The 18,684-nt window shown below is 40.6% G+C and overlaps 1 protein-coding gene across 2 annotated transcripts; it reads right to left on the bottom strand.

Moving 5' to 3' along the window:
• Positions 1 to 1,528: 1,528 nt before the first annotated feature.
• Positions 1,529 to 13,087, bottom strand: LOC124024447 (zinc finger protein 501-like). 2 transcript variants are annotated; one of them, XM_046338341.1, is made up of 4 exons: positions 12,848 to 13,087; positions 7,152 to 7,369; positions 6,160 to 6,243; positions 1,529 to 1,647 (listed from the first exon to the last, which is right to left on the bottom strand). In XM_046338341.1, coding segments are annotated over exons 2-4 (291 nt in total). In that variant the 5' UTR covers positions 7,357 to 7,369; positions 12,848 to 13,087; the 3' UTR covers positions 1,529 to 1,645. The 2 variants fall into 2 exon arrangements, with proteins under 2 accessions (XP_046194297.1, XP_046194296.1); XM_046338340.1 differs by lacking the exon at positions 1,529 to 1,647 and having other exon boundaries at positions 5,021 to 6,243.
• Positions 13,088 to 18,684: the final 5,597 nt, after the last annotated feature.

Raw genomic sequence — 18,684 nt, 5'->3', positions numbered from 1 at the left:
AGTATTGGGACAGGGACACAGGAGGGAGAAGAGGAGTATTGGGACAGGGACACAGAAAGTAGGGAGAAGAGGAGTATTGGGACAGGGACACAGAAAGGAGGGAGGAGGAGGAGGGAGAAGAGGAGTATTGGGCGGGGCCACAGTGTCTCCAGACCCCTCCTGTCTCAGCCTCCAGTATTTATGCTGCAATAGTTTGTGTCGGGGGCTAGGGTCAGTCTGTTATATCTGGAGTATTTCTCCTGTCTTATCCGGTGTCCTGTGTGAATGTAAGTATGCTCCCTCTAATTCTCTCTCTCTCTTTCTCTCGGAGGACCTGGGCCCTAGGACCATGCCTCAGGACTACCTGGCCTGATGACTCCTTGCTGTCCCCCATCCACCTGGTTGTGCTGCTGCTCCAGTTTCAACTGTTCTGCCTGTGGCTATGGAACCCTGACCTGTTCACCGGACGTGCTACCTTGTCCCAGACCAGCTGTTTTCAACTCTCTCGAAACAGCAGGTGCGGTAGAGATACTCTGAATGATCGGCTATGAAAGGCCAACTGACATTTACTCCTGAGGTGCTTACCTGTTGGAGCCTCTACAACCACTGTGATTATTATTATTTGAACCTGCTGGTCGTCTATGAACATTTGAACATTTTGGCCATGTTCTGTAGTAATCTCCACCCGGCACAGCCAGAAGAGGACTGGCCACCCCACATAGCCTGGTTCCTCTCTAGGTTTCTTCCTGGGTTTTGGCCTTTCTAGGGAGTTTTTCCTAGCCACCGTGCTTCTACACCTGCATTGCTTGCTGTTTGGGGTTTTAGGCTGGGTTTCTGTACAGCACTTTGAGATATCAGCTGATGTATGAAGGGCTATATAAATAAATTTGATTTGATTTGAATGGTTCTTATGGTAGTATTCAGTTCTTCATATTAGATCTGACAGTATGAATGGTTCTTATGGTTGTATTCAGTTCTTCATATTAGATCTGACAGTATGAATGGTTCTTATGGTTGTATTCAGTTCTTCATATTAGATCTGACAGTATGAATGGTTCTTATGGTTGTATTCAGTTCTTCATATTAGATCTGACAGTATGAATGGTTCTTATGGGCTGAGTGCCTGGAGTGTTTTGGTATGACTACAGTCAGGAGTTCTCTCTGACCCTGTGATGTCACCAGGACAGAACCACATGTCTCTATCCCACTCCAGGCCAGTTGGCAGTGATGCACATTTAACGTTGGTCTGAACACCACCAATAAACACCAAACAAGAAGAACGCACTGTCAGTGATCATGCCCCCTACCGATGCTGCAAAGCAATCGAGAGTAATAGTAATGGTCTTTTTGTAGGCACTAAAAGAAGGTCTGTGGTAAACACAGGCTTAGGAGATCTTATACATTTTGTTCTATGAGTTAATCATCAGCTAACATCACTTTTTTTTGCATTTTGCTACAGTTATGTATCACATAAAGCACATAAAATGCTTCATAATTCATACAGGTCCTGTTAAATGACTGATATGATCTCGTAGAACAAAAACGTATAAGATCTCCTAAGCCTGTTAACCTCAGACTTTATTTCCTGGATTCATCCCAAACCATATTCTTTCCCCATAGGGATGGCTCAACTCCTTTCCAGTCTTTAGGACCACGTGCTGGTGAGTTCTGTAAAAGATCACACAGTGAGTGCACACAATCAAACATTTGTAAGTACTTTTAATCCAACAAAATGATTAATACACTTGGTTTCATTGCACAATATAATTTTTATTGAACTGTTATTTAATAAGAAACGCATGTAAGTCTTTTCTACTGCAAAACATCTATTTGTGTGCATTGTAGCAATTTCTGGTGGCTAGCAAATTGGCTTGTCCCCATGGTGATGTGTAAAGGTGTAGTGACATGTTTTGAGTAGATAGACATGTAAATGACTTTGAATGCCATGAATTAAACAGAAACATAGTATTTTCTGTATAGATAACCCAGAAAACAAAGGTTGACCAGCACAAATTCATGTAGAATGTTTATTTTTCATTAGCAGATAAATTAAGTTCATTACAGTTATCCAAATGTATTAATGATCAATTACTATAATAATGAATCTAGTTTTAAAAGACAATTTAATAAACAGGGAAGTCGTTTCATAGCCCGTGTATCATTAAACAAAAGTCATTATGTAGTAAAAAAAATAATCCACCCAAACTAATGGTGAAAGCTGATCATCACACCATCTCTATCTGACACATGTTGTATCTACTAACTCATTCCCACAGAGAACTGATCACACCATCTCTATCTGACACATGTTGTATCTACTAACTCATTCCCACAGAGAACTGATCACACCATCTCTATCTGATACCTGTTGTCTACTAGCTCATTCCCACAGAAAACTGATCATCACACCATCTCTATCTGACACATGTTGTATCTACTAACTCATTCCCACAGAGAACTGATCACACCATCTCTATCTGATACCTGTTGTCTACTAGCTCATTCCCACAGAAAACTGATCATCACACCATCTCTATCTGACACATGTTGTATCTACTAACTCATTCCCACAGAGAACTGATCACACCATCTCTATCTGATACCTGTTGTCTACTAGCTCATTCCCACAGAGAACTGATCATCACACCATCTCTATCTGACACATGTTGTATCTACTAACTCATTCCCACAGAGAACTGATCACACCATCTCTATCTGATACCTGTTGTCTACTAGCTCATTCCCACAGAAAACTGATCATCACACCATCTCTACCTGATACATGTTGTCTTCTAGCTCATTCCCAACAGAGAACTGATCATCACACCATCTCTACCTGATACATGTTGTCTTCTAGCTCATTCCCAACAGAGAACTGATCATCACACCATCTCTATCTGATACATGTGTCTTCTAGCTCATTCCCAACAGAGAACTGATCATCACACCATCTCTATCTGATACATGTGTTTTCTAGCTCATTCCCAACAGAGAACTGATCATCACACCATCTCTACCTGATACATGTTGTCTTCTAGCTCATTCCCAACAGAGAACTGATCATCACACCATCTCTATCTGATACATGTGTCTTCTAGCTCATTCCCAACAGAGAACTGATCATCACACCATCTCTATCTGATACATGTGTTTTCTAGCTCATTCCCAACAGAGAACTGATCATCACACCATCTCTACCTGATACATGTGTCTTCTAGCTCATTCCCAACAGAGAACTGATCATCACACCATCTCTACCTGATACATGTTGTCTACTAACTCATTCCCACAGAGAACTGATCATCACACCATCTCTACCTGATACATGTTGTCTTCTAGCTCATTCCCAACAGAGAACTGATCATCACACCATCTCTACCTGATACATGTGTCTTCTAGCTCATTCCCACAGAGAACTGCAGAGGGAGAACTTGTTGTCAGAGCAAAACCATACCACTCTATTTAGTATGATACAGTATGTTATGTTACATTGGCCTATGAATGTAATACGATTTCTAAGATGTATGAATTACAATTCGTACAATATGTTACGAATTTGCGATGCGTATGATATTTTACAAATTCCAATTTGTTGTTGCAAACATTAATTAACATGCTAAGTACACTATATATACACACAAAATAGTGGATTTGGCTACTTCAGCCACACCCGTTGCTGACAGGAGTATAAAATCGAGCACACGGCCATGCAATCTCCATAGACAAACATTGTAAGTAGAATGGCCTTACTGATACTGAAGAGCTCAGTGACTTTCAATGTGGCACCATCATAGGATGCCACTTTTCCAACAAGTCAGTTCTTCGTGTTTCTTCCTTGCTAGAGCTGCCCTGTTCAACTGTAAGTGCTGTTATTATGAAAACATCTAGGAGCAAGACTGGCTCAACCACAAAGTGGTAAGCCACACAAGCTCAAAGAACGGGACCACCGAGAGCTGAAGGGCTTAGCACGTAAAAATCGCCTGTCCTATCGAGTTCCAAACTGCTTCTGGAAGCAACAGCAGCAGAAGAACTGTTCATCGGGAGCTTCATGAAATGGGTTTCCATGGCCGAGTAGCCGCACACAAGACTAAGATCACCATGCGCAATGCCAAGCATTGGCTGGAGGGATGTAAAGCCCGCCGCTATTGGACTCTGAAGCAGTGTAAATGTGTTGTCTGGACTGATGAATCACTCTTCATCATCTGGCAGTCCCACGGAAAAATATTGTGTTTGGTGAATGCCAGGCAAACGCTACCTGCCCCAATGCATAGTGCCAACTGTAAAGTTTGGTGGAGGAATAATGGTGTGGGGCTGTTTTTCATGGTTCGGGCTAGGCTCCATAGTTCTAGTGAAGAGAAATCTTAACGCTACAACATTATAGATGATTCTGTGCTGCCAACTTTGTGGCACCAGTTTGGGGAAGGCCCTTTCCTGTTTCAGTATGACAATACCCCCGAGCACAAATACATGTCTATACAGAAATGGTTTGTCAAAAACGGTTTGACAGAACTTGACTGGCCTGCACAGAGCCCTGATCTCAACCCCATCGAACACCTTTGGGATTAATTGGAATATCGACTGCGAGCCAGGCCTAATCGCCCAACCTCACTACTGCTCTTGTGGCTGAATGGAAGCACGTCCCCGTAGCAATGTTACATCTAGTGGAAAGCCTTCCCAAAAGAGTGGGGGCTGTTATAGCAGCAAAAGGGGGACCAGGTCCATATTAATGCCCATGATTTTGGAATGAGATGTTCCACGAGCAGGTGCCCACATACTTTTGTCCATGTAGTGTCGTCGGAAAAGGTGCTTATTAGTTAAAATGCAAAAATTGTCTGTGATGCGATTCGAATATGAAACCTTTGGGTTGCAAGATGTTCATGTTATATGCTGACCCATCCACCCCGACCAAAGGGACATTTCTATAATGTTTCAACTTCATATTCATAATCTCCAGCACCACCACAACATCAACACGTGCAAATGGCACATTAAAAAAGGATACTTTCCAATGACATCATTCTATAACACACTCTTTCCTCTTCACAGTTCCCTCACAGTGAGAAACAATATGATTACAATAGTGTTACACTTTCTTAATGTTATCAAATTCACTGTTACCACTTCTTTTATGAGATGAGGATTCATTGATGGAGTGACTTTAATCTTAGCTGGTCTGAGAGAAGTGATGTGAATTCTCTCCTTTACGGATACATTGATGTGTTTTTAAGGTAGCCAATCGGGTGAAACTCTTCCCACAGTCAGAGCAGAAGTATGGCTTCTCTCCTGTGTGTCTTCTTTGATGAACTTTTAGCTCAGTTGATGTTGTGAAGCACTTCCCACAGTCAGAGCAGGAGTACGGCTTCTCTCCTTTATGTATACGTTGGTGTGTTTTTAAGTTGCTCTGATTTGAAAAACTCTTCCCACAGTCAGAGCAGGAGAAAGGCTTCTCTCCTGTGTGTATACGTTGGTGTGACTTTAAGCCACTCTGTTGGAAAAAATTCCTCCCACAGTCAGAGCAGTAGTAAGGCTTCTCTCCTGTGTGTATTCGCTGGTGACATTTTAAGTGGCCCTGTTGAGAGAAACTCTTCCCACAGTATTTGCAGCAGTAAGGCTTCTCTCCTGTGTGTGTTCTCTGATGAACTCTTAGCTCAACTGATCTTGTGAAACATTTTCCACAATCAGAGCAGAAGTAATGCTTCTCTCCTGTATGTATAAGTTGGTGTGACTTTAAGCTGCTCTGCTGGGAGAAAATCGCCCCACAATCAGAGCAGTAATAAGGCTTCTCTCCTGTGTGTACACGTTGGTGTTTTTTTAAGCTGCTTGATGAGGTGAAACTCTTCCCACAGTCAGAGCAGGAGTAAGGCTTCTCTCCTGTGTGCATACGTTGGTGTGTTTTTAAGCTGCTCTGTTGAGAGAAACTCTCCCCACAGTCAGAGCAGGAGTAAGGCTTCTCTCCTGTATGTATACGTTGGTGTGTTTTTAAGTTGCTCTGATGGGAGAAACTCTCCCCACAGTCAGAGCAGGAGTAAGGTTTTTCTCCAGTGTGGACTCGCCGATGAACTGTCAGAGCCTGTGATGTTGTGAAACTCTTCCCACAGTCAGTGCAAGAATACAAAGTCTCCCCTGTGTGTATTTGTAGGTGTATTTTTAGCTTTGATAGAAATGGGAAAATCTCCTCACAATGTGGGCATGGGTGAGACCTCTTAGCTCTGTGACCTTCCTGCTGTTGCTCTCTGGATGTAGAGAATGTCTCAACATGGTCTTCTGTGTGAACAACATCAGAAGAACCAGTCAGTTGGTGTGATATACATATAACTTCATAACAGTAGGCTGTACAATACAGGGAATAAAGCTATTAGGTCTGTCCCGACATTTTTTTTTATCCTGGTCAACCCGAGTCTTTACTTTTCTCGACCAATCGTTCCCTAGTCAATTTTTTAAAATTTTAAAACGTTTATTTTATCATATATATGTGTTGAAATAAAATCAACTATATGGAGGCTACTGAGCTTGTCTGATGCTTTAAGCCCTGCGATTAAAAATGAAGACACATAAAATACTCAAGAGGGAGCTAGATTTTTTGTAGAAACAGACTTAGCTCACTTGCAATTTTTTATTTGACGGTGAGTCAAGACAATCAGAAATATTATCAGATTCACTCAGACAAATGTCTAGTGTGTCTCATGGGGTCTCAGTCCTAAAAGCTGTTCAGCAGTTGAGGGCAAAAAGGGGTGAATATTATGAGTCATATCATCCTCCACTCACTATCACAAGGGTTAGAAACTACACAGACTCATTTCATATCATCCTCCACTCACTATCACAAGGGTTAGAAACTACACAGACTCATTTCATATCCTCCTCCTCTCACGATCACAAGGGTTAGTAACTACACAGACTCATTTCATATCATCCTCCACTCCCTATCACAAGGGTTAGAAACTACACAGACTCATTTCATATCCTCCTCCTCTCACGATCACAAGGGTTAGTAACTACACAGACTCATTTCATATCATCCTCCACTCACTATCACAAGGGTTAGTAACTACAGACTCATTTCATAGAACTTGTTCAGGGATGTCTGATGTCAGATTTACAGAATTAAACCTATCAATAACTTATGGAGGTCTAACTTATGAAGATAACTTATAGTCAGAACCTGCTCTTACCATCATAAACAGATTCCCCAATCTTCTCCTCCTCTTCTTCATCTTTAATGTTGACATTCAGCTCCAGTGTTTGACTGCAGTCTTCCAGCTTCACTGATGCCATCTCTGGATCCTGCAGTGGAAACTGGGCTCCACTGTCACAATCAGGACCCAGTGACTGTAGATTGGGTTTGTCCTCACTTTTGATGTTACCAGCCTCAGACATAATCGGAGTTGGCCTGTAGTAATGAAGAGAAAATGGCCCCCCAAAAGTCATTGTCTTGAGAGTTCTGGTACTTTCTTTATTCTCAAAAAATGATATTAGATCAGGTAGCTAAACATTGAAAACAAACCATTTATTCATTTCACATAAGACAAAGTGCACACTTAAAATTACAGTGCACTTAACCTATAGTAGATTTCCTAAATTCACATACAGTGGGGCAAAAAAGTATTTAGTCAGCCATCAATTGTGCAAGTTCTCCCACAAAGAAAAAGATGCGAGGCCTGTAATTTTCTTCATAGGTACACTTCAACTATGACAGACAAAATGAGAAAAAAAAAATCCAGAAAATCACATTGTAGAATTTTTAATTAATTAATTTGCAAATTATGGTGGAAAATAAGTATTTGGTCAATAACAAAAGTTTATCTCAATACTTTGTTATATACCCTTTGTTGGCAATGACAGAGGTCAAACGTTTTCTGTAAGTCTTCACAAGGTTTTCACACACTGTTGCTGGTATTTTGGCTCATTCCTCCATGCAGATCTCCTCCAGAGTACTGATGTTTTGGGGCTGTTGCTGGGCAACACGGACTTTCAACTCCCTCCAAAGATTTTCTATGGGGTTGAGATGTGGAGACTGGCAAGGCCTCTCCAGGACCTTGAAATGCTTCTTACGAAGCCACTTTGCCCGGGCGGTGTGTTTGGGATCATTGTCATGCTGAAAGACCCAGCCATGTTTCATCTTCAATGCCCTTGCTGATGGAAGGAGGTTTTCACTCAAAATCTCACGATACATGGCCCCATTCATTCTTTTCTTTACATGGATCAGTCGTCCTGGTCTCTTTGCAGAAAAACAGCCCCAAATCATGATGTTTCCACCCCCATGCTTCACAGTAGGTATGGTGTTCTTTGGATGCAACTCAGCATTCTTTGTCCTCCAAACACAACGAGTTGAGTTTTTACCAAAAAGTTATATTTTGTTTTCATCTGACCATATTACATTCTCCCAATCTTCTTCTGGATCATCCAAATGCTCTCTAGCAAACTTCAGACGGTCCTGGACATGTACTGGCTTGAGCAGGGGGACACGTCTGGCACTGCAGGATTTGAGTCCCTGGCGGCGTAATCAACCACAGTTGATTTCTTCAAACCAAGCTGCTTACCTATTGCAGATTCAGTCTTCCCAGCCTGGTGCAGGTCTGTTTCTGGTGTCCTTTGACAGCTCTTTGGTCTTGGCCATAGTGGAGTTTGGAGTGTGACTGTTTGAGGTTGTGGACAGGTGTCTTTTATACTGATAACAAATTCAAACAGGTGCCATTAATACAGGTAATGAGTCGAGGACAGAGGAGCCTCTTAAAGAAGAAAATGCATAAATGACTCAAAAACCATTTAGTACAAGGCTGCAGTATGTATTGGGCAGCACTATGTACTAGTTTCCTGAATAACCTTGTCTTCACTGTATTATTTAACTCCAATTGTATTTCGCGTTCATACCATAGTAATATATAAGGATAGATACAACTGAATGTGTCTTAATATTAGTACACATGTAGAAAACTGATAATCATTACGTTCTGCTTCAAAACAGTAATGTAACCTTGAAATTGTCTCATGCACCTGCATTGCCTGAACGAAAGTCCGTTGACACCACAGAGTTAGCACCACCTGCAGTACTGGAGTCCTGAACCAATTAGTGTCATTTTGTTATTGGCCACTAGATGGCAGTGTCAAATATTTACAAACTATAGCACCCAATTTGAAGAAGACAAGGCACTAATAATTGGCTGATTGCTCCTAACCCATAGGAATCCCCATCCATTTGACTACTTTAAAATGGTGGAAAGCCTCAATGACGATGTCCATGCTAAAACGGGTTACATAGAGGTTGAGTCTTCTGTCCATCTCTATGCTTGATGCAGACACAGGCCGGTCCTGGCTGAAATACCACCCTCCTCCTCTGAACTACAATAGTCCTAGTAAGCACAAACGTGTAAAATACTAATATTTCCAAACGTTGAAGTTAGATTCATTTTATGTTACGAATGAAAGTTGAAAAGTCATATCTGCACATTTAAAATAAGTGTTTTCTGGATGTTGAAATCAGTTAATTGAAAGTTGAAAAGACATCTTGAGTACACAATAGAGTAAAATAAGGTACAATCCAGTACATTATACTCTACTATACTCAGGGCTGGGCGATATATAGAATTAATTCAAATGTATGTTTTTGCGCGACACTCCAAATGCCTGTATTTACTTTAATAATAATAAATAATAATAATAATATTATTTGTATGAATGTTTATGTCCTCTTGTTGTCAAATTGTATTTTTGGTCTCGTCTCCTTCGCTCCTCTATGCCGTGTGCACCTTCCCATTTACACCAGAGATCTGTATATAATGACAAGATGCACGTCTCCACCCTAACAATGGGAGTTGTTGTCCCAAAGGCGGAAGTCAGGCAACAAACTTAGGTCCAAAACAAGCCCATAGAAATGCATTGGGCTAATTTTTAGACAGAATTTAGCAAGAGTGAAACCTCTTGCTTTGCCGCTTTCTCTATGACTTCCACGACAACAAAGTTACGAGATCACATCTTCCTCTCTGGCAAGCAGTTTCAACTAGCTATTTACATTTGTGGTTTGGTCCAAAAGAATGGTTCATATTGACACCAAAACACATTGAGACATTATTTTACTGTAATAGAGGAGAAGTTACCTTTTCTATCAAAACCCTTTTTATGTCTCAACTACTCAGATTGAGAGCAGAGTTACACTACTAAAACCAGAGTATCAATGAACATTGATTCTGGAAAATGAATGCTCAGATTGTCTCGTACAGTATTGGTACCGCTAGCAGTATTTTAGCCAAAGGCTTTTATACTAGCTGTCTAGTCTGTGTGGATTATTATTATATTTTTTGGGGGGTGGAAGATCAGCTTTAATATTGCAGACAGATTGTGGCTTCCATCAATGGAATTGTCTGCATCATTTCCAATAATCCATTAAAAATGTAAATATACACAGTACCAGTCAAAAGTTTGGGCACACCTACTCATTAAAGGGTTTTTCTTTATTTTACTATTTTCTACATTGTAGAATAATAGGGAAGACTTCAAAACTATGAAATAACACAAGGAATCGTGTAGTAACCAAAAATAAAAGTGTTAAACAAATCAAAATATATATTATATTTGAAATTATTCAAAGTAGCCACCATTTGCCTTGATGACAGCTTTGCACACTCTTCGGCAAACTTAGTGATGGTGTTGGAGTCACGCCTGGCCATGCAGTCATGAGTGAACGGGGAGTACAGGAGGGGACTGAGCACGCACCCCTGAGAGGCCCCTGTGTTTTGGATCAGCGTGGCAGATGTGTTGTTACCTACCCTTACCACCTGGGGACAGTTGTAGAGGGAGGTGTTTAGTCCCAGTGTCCTTAGCTTAGTGATGAGCTTTGAGGGCACTATGAATGACTAAAATAACTCATCTATAACTAATCTAGTTTTAAAATACAATTTAAGAAACAAAAGGTATCCACCCAAATGAATGGTGAAAACTGATGTTCATACCATCTCTATCTGATAAATGTTGTGTCTACCAGCTCATTCCCACATAAAACTGCAGAGGGAAGCAGCACCACCCAGTCAACCAGCCTCACAGAGTATATTCAACCCTAAAGCCAAATCCAAGGTAATCTCAACATCTTTACAGTTGAAACTAACAAAACTGACAAGGTGAATACTCGTCAGTAAAGTAAAGAGGCTAACGTTCTATAACGCTCCCTTTTCTCACAGTGAGAAACAATAGGATTACAATAGTGAGCTACGATTTCTTGAGAATTAAGTGAAGGAATGAGCACAGCTATTATCGGCCCAGCTCTAGCAAGCGTCTTGGTGGTCCCAAACTTCTTCCATTTAAGAATGATGGAGGTCACTGTGTTCTTGGGGACCTTCAATGCTGCAAACATTTTTTCTTACCCTTCCCCAGATCTGTGCCTCCACACAATCCTGTCTGAGCTCTACGGTTATTTCCTTCAAACTCATGGCTTGATTTTATCTCTGACATGCACTGTCAGCTGTGGGACCTTATATAGACAGGTGTGTCTTTCCAAATCATGTCCAATCAATTGAATTTACCACAGGTGGACTCCAATCAAGTTGTAGAAACATCTCAAGGATGATCAATGGAAACAGGATGCACCTGAGCTCAATTTCGAGTCTTATAGCAAAGAGTCTGAATACTTAAGCAAATAAGTTATTTTTGTAGAATTGTTTATTTTAATTTAACAACCTGTTTTCGATTTGGCATCATAGGGTATTGTGTGTAGATTGCAGAAGGAAAACTTTTATGTAATATATTTTAGAATAAGGCTGTAACGTAACAAAACGTGGGAAAAAAAATCAAGGGTTCTGCACTGTAGCTAATTTAGAAAAACAGGATTGTCTTTCTCCCCTTTTTAACATCACAAACAACAATGGAAATCAACAACTATGTCTCTGTTGTCGTGTGTTTCTTTCTAGTAGGCATTTCCCATCCTGGAGACTGAGACCTTGTGGAAATCTGTCGTAGAGAAGAATAATGTATGACAATTTAGACACTACATTACCCTATAGTAGTTATCATCATCATGCTTTCCATGGTTTAAGCCTATAGCTAGCTATGCCTTGCTAACTAGTTATTGTGTTATCCAGCTAGCTATAAAAGTGCATGCTAACACGAAAGATTTGTATAACTAAAACAAGATAGACCACACCCTGTCGTTTACAATGGGGACATTTATTAGGAAGGCGAATCGTAAATTATACTGTTGTGGATAATCGTTATTGTGGCTAGCGACGGTGAGCCCGGCTAACAAAGGCTAGCTAGCGAGTAGCGACCATAACATAGCTATTTGCCCGTTTATTTTAGGTAATTTAGCTACAGTGGCTAGTCAAGGTCAGAAAACTATCTATGGTGCTAGCTAATCCAAACAAAACTCAACATACTACATGGTAAATCTATTCCGTACAATGTGCTATGGTAACTTGTTAGCTAGATAGCCTGGTTGGTAAGCCTAACATTAACGCCAGCCTAGTTGGTAACTAGCGAGCCTAACATTAACGCCAGCTAACGTTAGCATGCTACAGTTATGCCTCTTCCGTTAACTAGCTAGCCTTCCGTTGGCTAGCCTTCCGTTGCTAGCCTTCCGTTGGCTAGGTAGCCTTCCGTTGGCCTAGGTAGCCTTCCGTTGGCTAGCCTTCCGTTGGCTAGTAGCCTTCCGTTGGCTAGGTAGCCTTCCGTTAACTAGGTAGCCTTCCGTTGGCCTAGGTAGCCTTCCGTTAGGTAGCCTTCCGTTAACTAGCTAGCCTTCCGTTAACTAGCTAGCCTTCCGTTCCGGGCTAGCTAGTTGCCAAATGCTAGCTAGCTAGTTATCTAACGTCCTATGCTAAATCGTCCAGCACTATTCATGTATTCCCAAACGGAAACGAAACAAATTGCATGGAAAACGTACCTTTCTCTCTTCTGTCTTGACGTTTTTATCTTGTCTATAACACTATTTTCCCCCCGCGGCAATCTATCTTGTCCAGATTTTGCACACTGACCTTCTCGACTCCTGTTCTAAAGACAATCATGTACTTTTTACTCAATACATTTTCCATGACACCCAAAAGTACTCATTACAGTTGGCATGCTTAGCAGGACAGGAAAATGGTCCAATTCACACAGTTACCAAGAGAACAACCCTGGTCATCCCTACCTCCTCTGAGCTGGTAGACTTTGTAAATGATGTCTGTGCCCATTGGTCACCCATAATATATTTTTGAAATTGCGCCATCTGGTTTCCTTCATATAAGGGATCTGCAATTATTAATGCTTTGCCTTTTGCAACATAAGTATATTTAAAAACAAATACTTTTAGACCTTTACTCAAGGAGCATTTTACTGGGTGACTTTCTAATAAAGGTATCTTTACTTTTACTCAAGTATGACAGCTGGGTACTTTTTCCACCACTGGCTATTGGTTCACTGTAATTACAAGTAAGTACCCCTCAAGATAGACTTCATTATCACCGGCCAAATCCTGTGTAACACCTAGTAATTACATTGTACTTGTGCAGATATTAAATATACTCTGTGTTGTACTAGTGTATTTGTTATGTCACATCCACAAGCTTTAAATTGAGGGCCGGGTTGTCAGGGTGGGTAATGTACAGATACACCTGAATTACTCCTAAAGATACACTTCATTTTAAATAGCTAAATCCTGTGTAAGAACTAGACATTACATTGTATTTAGCCAAACATTACATGTGCTTTGAATGTTTCTTATTCCTCATCTGGAATGACACTTGTATTAGATTTGTTTCCGTAAACTCAACCAAGTTAACTCAGATTGGGCGCTTTATTTTGGGGGCTAGTGCTAAGCAACAGCGTTGACTGTAGATATATTTTGAACAGTGCACATTCATGGTTAAGTCATTACATTTTTTTAATTTTACCAGGGAAGTTGACTGAGAACACGTTCTCATTTACAGCAACAACCTGGGGAATAGTTACAGGGGAGAGAAGGGGGGGATGAATGAGCCTGGAAGCTGGGGATGATTAGATGGTAAGGATGGTCAGAATGAGAATTTAGCCAGGACCCCGGGGTTAACACCCCTACTCTTACGATAAGTAAGAGAGAGGTAAACACAATCTTCCTCTCTGGTTCCATTCCCTAATAGTAACTGGGTCATTGTTGATTTGTGGTGGTAATGCTGTCCCTGGACTTTGGTACCATATACAACTCTTTAAAATGACAATACTTTTCCCCATTTTATTTAACTGTTATTTAATAAGAAACATATGTAAGTCCTTTATACTGCAAAACATCTATTTGTGTGCATTGTAGCAATTACCAGCGGCTAGCAAATTGGCTTGTCCCCATGGTGATGTGTAAAGGTGTAGTGACATGTTTTGAGTAGATAGACATGTCAATTATTTTGAATTCCATGAATTAAACAGAAACATTGTATTTATTGTATAGATAACCCAGAAAACAAAGGTTGACGGCACAAATTCATGTAACATGTTTATTTTTCATTAGTATATCAATTAATTTCATTACAGTTATCCAAATACCTGAATCAATGACTAAAATAATGAATCTAGTTTTAAAAGACAATTTAATAAAACTCATGTAGTCATTTCATAGCCTGTGTATAATCAAACAATAGTCATTATGTAGTAAAAAAGAATCCACCCAAAGTAATGGTGAAAACTGATCATCACACCATCTCTATCTGATACATGTACAGTTGAAGTCAGAAGTTTACATACACCTTAGCCAAATACATTTAAACTCAGTTTTTAATCCCAGTAAAAATTCCCTGTTTTAGGTCAGTTAGGATCACCACTTTATTTTAAGAATGTGAAATGTCAGAATAATAGCTGAGAGAATGATTTATTTCAGCTTGTATTTCTTTCATCGCATTCCCAGTGGGTCAGAAGTTTACATGCACTCAATTAGTATTTGGTAGCATTGACTTTAAGTTGTTTAACTTGGGTCATATGTTTCGGGAGTCTTCCACAAGCTTCCCACAATAAGTTGGGTGAATTTTGGCCCATTCCTCCTGACAGAGCTACTGTAACGGAGTCAGATTTGTAGGCCTCCTTGCTCACATACGCTTTTTCAGTTCTGCCCACACATTTTCTATAGGATTGAGGTCAGGGATTTGTGATGTCCCCTCCAATACCTTGATTTTTTTGTCCTTCAGCCTTTTTGCCACAACTTTGGAAGTATGTTTGGGGTCATTGTCCATTTGGAAGACCCATTTAACTTCCTGACTGATGTCTTGAGATGTTGTTTCAATATATCCACATAATTTTCCATCCTCATGATGCCGTCTATTTTGAAGTGCACCAGTCCCTCCTGCAGCAAAGCACCCCCACAACATGATGGCACTTTGTCCCCAAGTGCAGTTGCAAACTGTAGTCTGGCTTTTTTATGGTTGTTTTGGAGCAGTGGCTTTTTCCTTGCTGAGCGGCCTTTCAGGTTGTCGATATAGGACTTTTTTACTGTGGTTATAGATACTTTTGTACCTATCTTCTCCAGCATCTTTACAAGGTCCTTTGCTGTTGTTCTGGGATTGATTTGCAATTTTCGCACCAAAGTACATTCATCTCCAGGAGACAGAACGCGTCTCCTTCCTGAGCGGTATAACGGCTGCGTGGTCCCATGGTGTTTGTACTTACGTACTGTTTGTACAGATGAATGTGGTACCTTCAGGTGTTTGGAAATTGATTCCAAGGATGAACCAGACTTGTGGAGGTCTACAATTTATTTTCTGAGGTCTTGGCTGATATCTATTGATTTTCCCATGATGTCAAGCAAAGAGGCACTGAGTTTGAAGGAAGACCTTGAAATACATCCACAGGTACCCCTACAATTGACTCAAATGATGTCAATTAGCCTATCAGAAGCTTCTAAATCCATGACATCATTTTCTGGAATTTTCCAAGCTGTTTAAAGGCACAGTCAATTTAGTGTATGTAAACTTCTGACCCACTGGAATTGTGATGCAGTGAATTATAAGTGAAATAATCTGTCTGTAAACAATTGTTGGAAAAACAACTTGTGTCATGCACAAAGAAGATGTCCTAACCGACATGCCAAAACTATAGTTTGTTAACAAGAAATGTGTGGAGTGGTTGAAAAACAAGTTTTAATGACTCCAACCTAAGTGTATGTAAACTACCAAATTCAACTGTATCTACCAACTAATTCCCACAGAGAACTGCAGAGGGACAACTTGGTGTCAGAGCAAAACGTACTATATGAAAAAAAACGGGGAAAAAAAACATACCACACAATTTAGTATGTTATGTTACATTACATTGGCCTATAACTGTAATACGATTTGTAGGATGTATAGTATGTTACGAATTACATATCGTACAATATGTTACAATTTTCTATACGTATGATATTTTACGAATTCCAATTTGTTGTTGCTAACATTAACATGGTAAGCACACTATATACACAAAAGTAAAAGGACACCCCTTCAAATTGTGGATTTGGCTATTTCAGCCACACCCATTGCTGACAGGAGTATAGAATCGAGCACACAGCCATGCATTCTCCATAGACAAACATTGGCAGTAGAATAGCCTTACTGAAGAGCTTAGTGACAATGTGGCACCGCCAGTTCATCAAATGTCTGCCCTGCTCGAGGACCGCCGAGTGCTGAAGCATGTAAAAGTGTCTGTCCTCGGTTGCATCACTCACAATCAAGTTCCAAACTGCTTCTGGAAGCAATGTCAACAAGAACTGTTCGTTGGGAGCTTCATAAAATGGTTTTCCATGGCCGAGCAGCAGCACACATGCCTAAGATCACTATGCGTAATGCCAAGCGTTGGCTGGAGTGGTTTAAAACTAAACACCATTGAACTGACGCAGTGGAAACATGTTCTCAGGAGTGATGAATCACGCTTCATCATCTAGCAGTCCAACGGACTAATCTGGGTTTTGTGGATGCCAGGAGAACGCTACCTGTCCCAATGCATAGTGCCAACTGTAAAGTTTGGTGGAGGACAACTAATGGCCTGGGGCTGTTTTTCATGGTTCGGATTAGTTCCCTTTGTTCCAGTGAAGGGAAATCTTAAAGCTACAGCATACAATGACATTATAGATAATTCTGTGCTGACAACTTTGTGGCAACAGTTTGGGGAAGGCCCTTTCCTGTTTCAGCGTGACAATGCCCCCGAGCACAAATAGACGTCCATACACAAATGGTTTGTCGAGATCAGTGTGGAAGAACTTGACTGGCCTGTACAGAGCCCAGACCTGAACCCCATCGAACACATTTGGGATGAATTGAAACGTTGACTGGGAGCCAGACCTAATCGCCCAACATCAGTGCCCGAACTCACTAATGCTCTTGTGGTTAAATGGAAAAAGTCCCCACAGCAATGTTCCGACATCTAGTGGAATGCCTTCCCAGAAGAGTGGAGCCCGTTATTGCAGCAAAAGGGGGACCAAGTCCATATTAAGGCCCATAATTTTGGAATGAGATGTTTGACGAGCAGGTGCCCACATACACTACCGCTCAAAAGTTGTTGTTTTTTTGTCCATTAAATAACATCGAATTGATCAGAAATACAGTGCAGTCTCAACGTCAACAGTGAAGTGGCGACTCCGGGATGCTGGCCTTCTAGGCAGAGTTCCTCTGTCAAGTGTGTGTTCTTTTGCCCATCTTAATCTTTTATTGGCCAGTCTGAGATATGTATTTTTCTTTGCAACTCTGCCTAGAAGGCCAGCATCCCGGAGTCGCCTCTTCACTGTTGACGTTGAGACTGGTGTTTTGCGGGTACTATTTAATGAAGCTTCCAGTTGAGGACTTGTGAGGCATCCGTTTCTCAAACTAAGCACTCTAATGTACTTGTTGTCTTGCTCAGCTGTGCACCGGGAACTCCCACACATCTTTCTATTTTGGTTAGGTCCAGTTTGTTCTGTGAAGGTAGTACACAGCGTTGTATGAGATTTTCAGTTTCGTTATTTCTCGCATGGAATAGCCTTCATTTCTCAGAACAAGAATAGACTGACGAGTTTCAGAAGAAAGTTATTTGTTTCTGGCCATTTTGAGCCTGTAATCAAACTCACAAATGCTGATGCTCCAGATGCTCAGCTAGCCCAACTTAACCAGCACAACTGTTTTTAGCTGTGCTAACATAATTGGAAAATGGTTTTCTATTGATCATTTAACCTTTTAAAATGATCAACTTGAAATCGCTAACACAACGTGCCATTGGAACACAGGAGTGATGGCTGCTGATGATGGGCCTCTGTACGCCTATGTAGATTATCCATTTAAAAAATCTGCCGTTTCCAACGACAACAGTAATTTACAACATTAACAATGTCTACACTGATCAAATTGATGTTAGATAAAAACAGACAAAAAAATAGCTTATCTTTCAAAAACAAGGACATTTCTAAGTGACCCCAAACTTTTGAACGGTATACTTTTCGTCATGTAGTGTAGTTGCAAAGTTGCTTATTAGCTACAATTGTCCGTGATGAGATTTGAACACGCAACCGTTGGGTTGCTAGACTTTCATGTTTTTGCTGATCCATCCATCCACCCGACCAACCACTATCCTATTGTTTTTGCCTTAAAAAGGGACATTTTAAAATGTTCCAACTTCATATATATCATCCCCAGCACCACCCCAACATCAACATATGTGAAAATGGCACGTTTCTATGTTTTGTAGTAAATTTTTTTGGAGAAAGATGATTTCCAATGTCATAATTCTAGAACACTCCCTTTCCTCTGCACAGTTCTCTCACATTGAGAAACAATA

Source organism: Oncorhynchus gorbuscha, unplaced genomic scaffold (genome assembly GCF_021184085.1).
Source record: "Oncorhynchus gorbuscha isolate QuinsamMale2020 ecotype Even-year unplaced genomic scaffold, OgorEven_v1.0 Un_scaffold_1859, whole genome shotgun sequence".
Taxonomy (NCBI): Eukaryota; Metazoa; Chordata; class Actinopteri; order Salmoniformes; family Salmonidae; genus Oncorhynchus; species Oncorhynchus gorbuscha.
The sequence above is the reverse complement of the archived record's forward strand: the minus strand, read 5'-3'. Positions and strand labels throughout refer to the sequence as shown.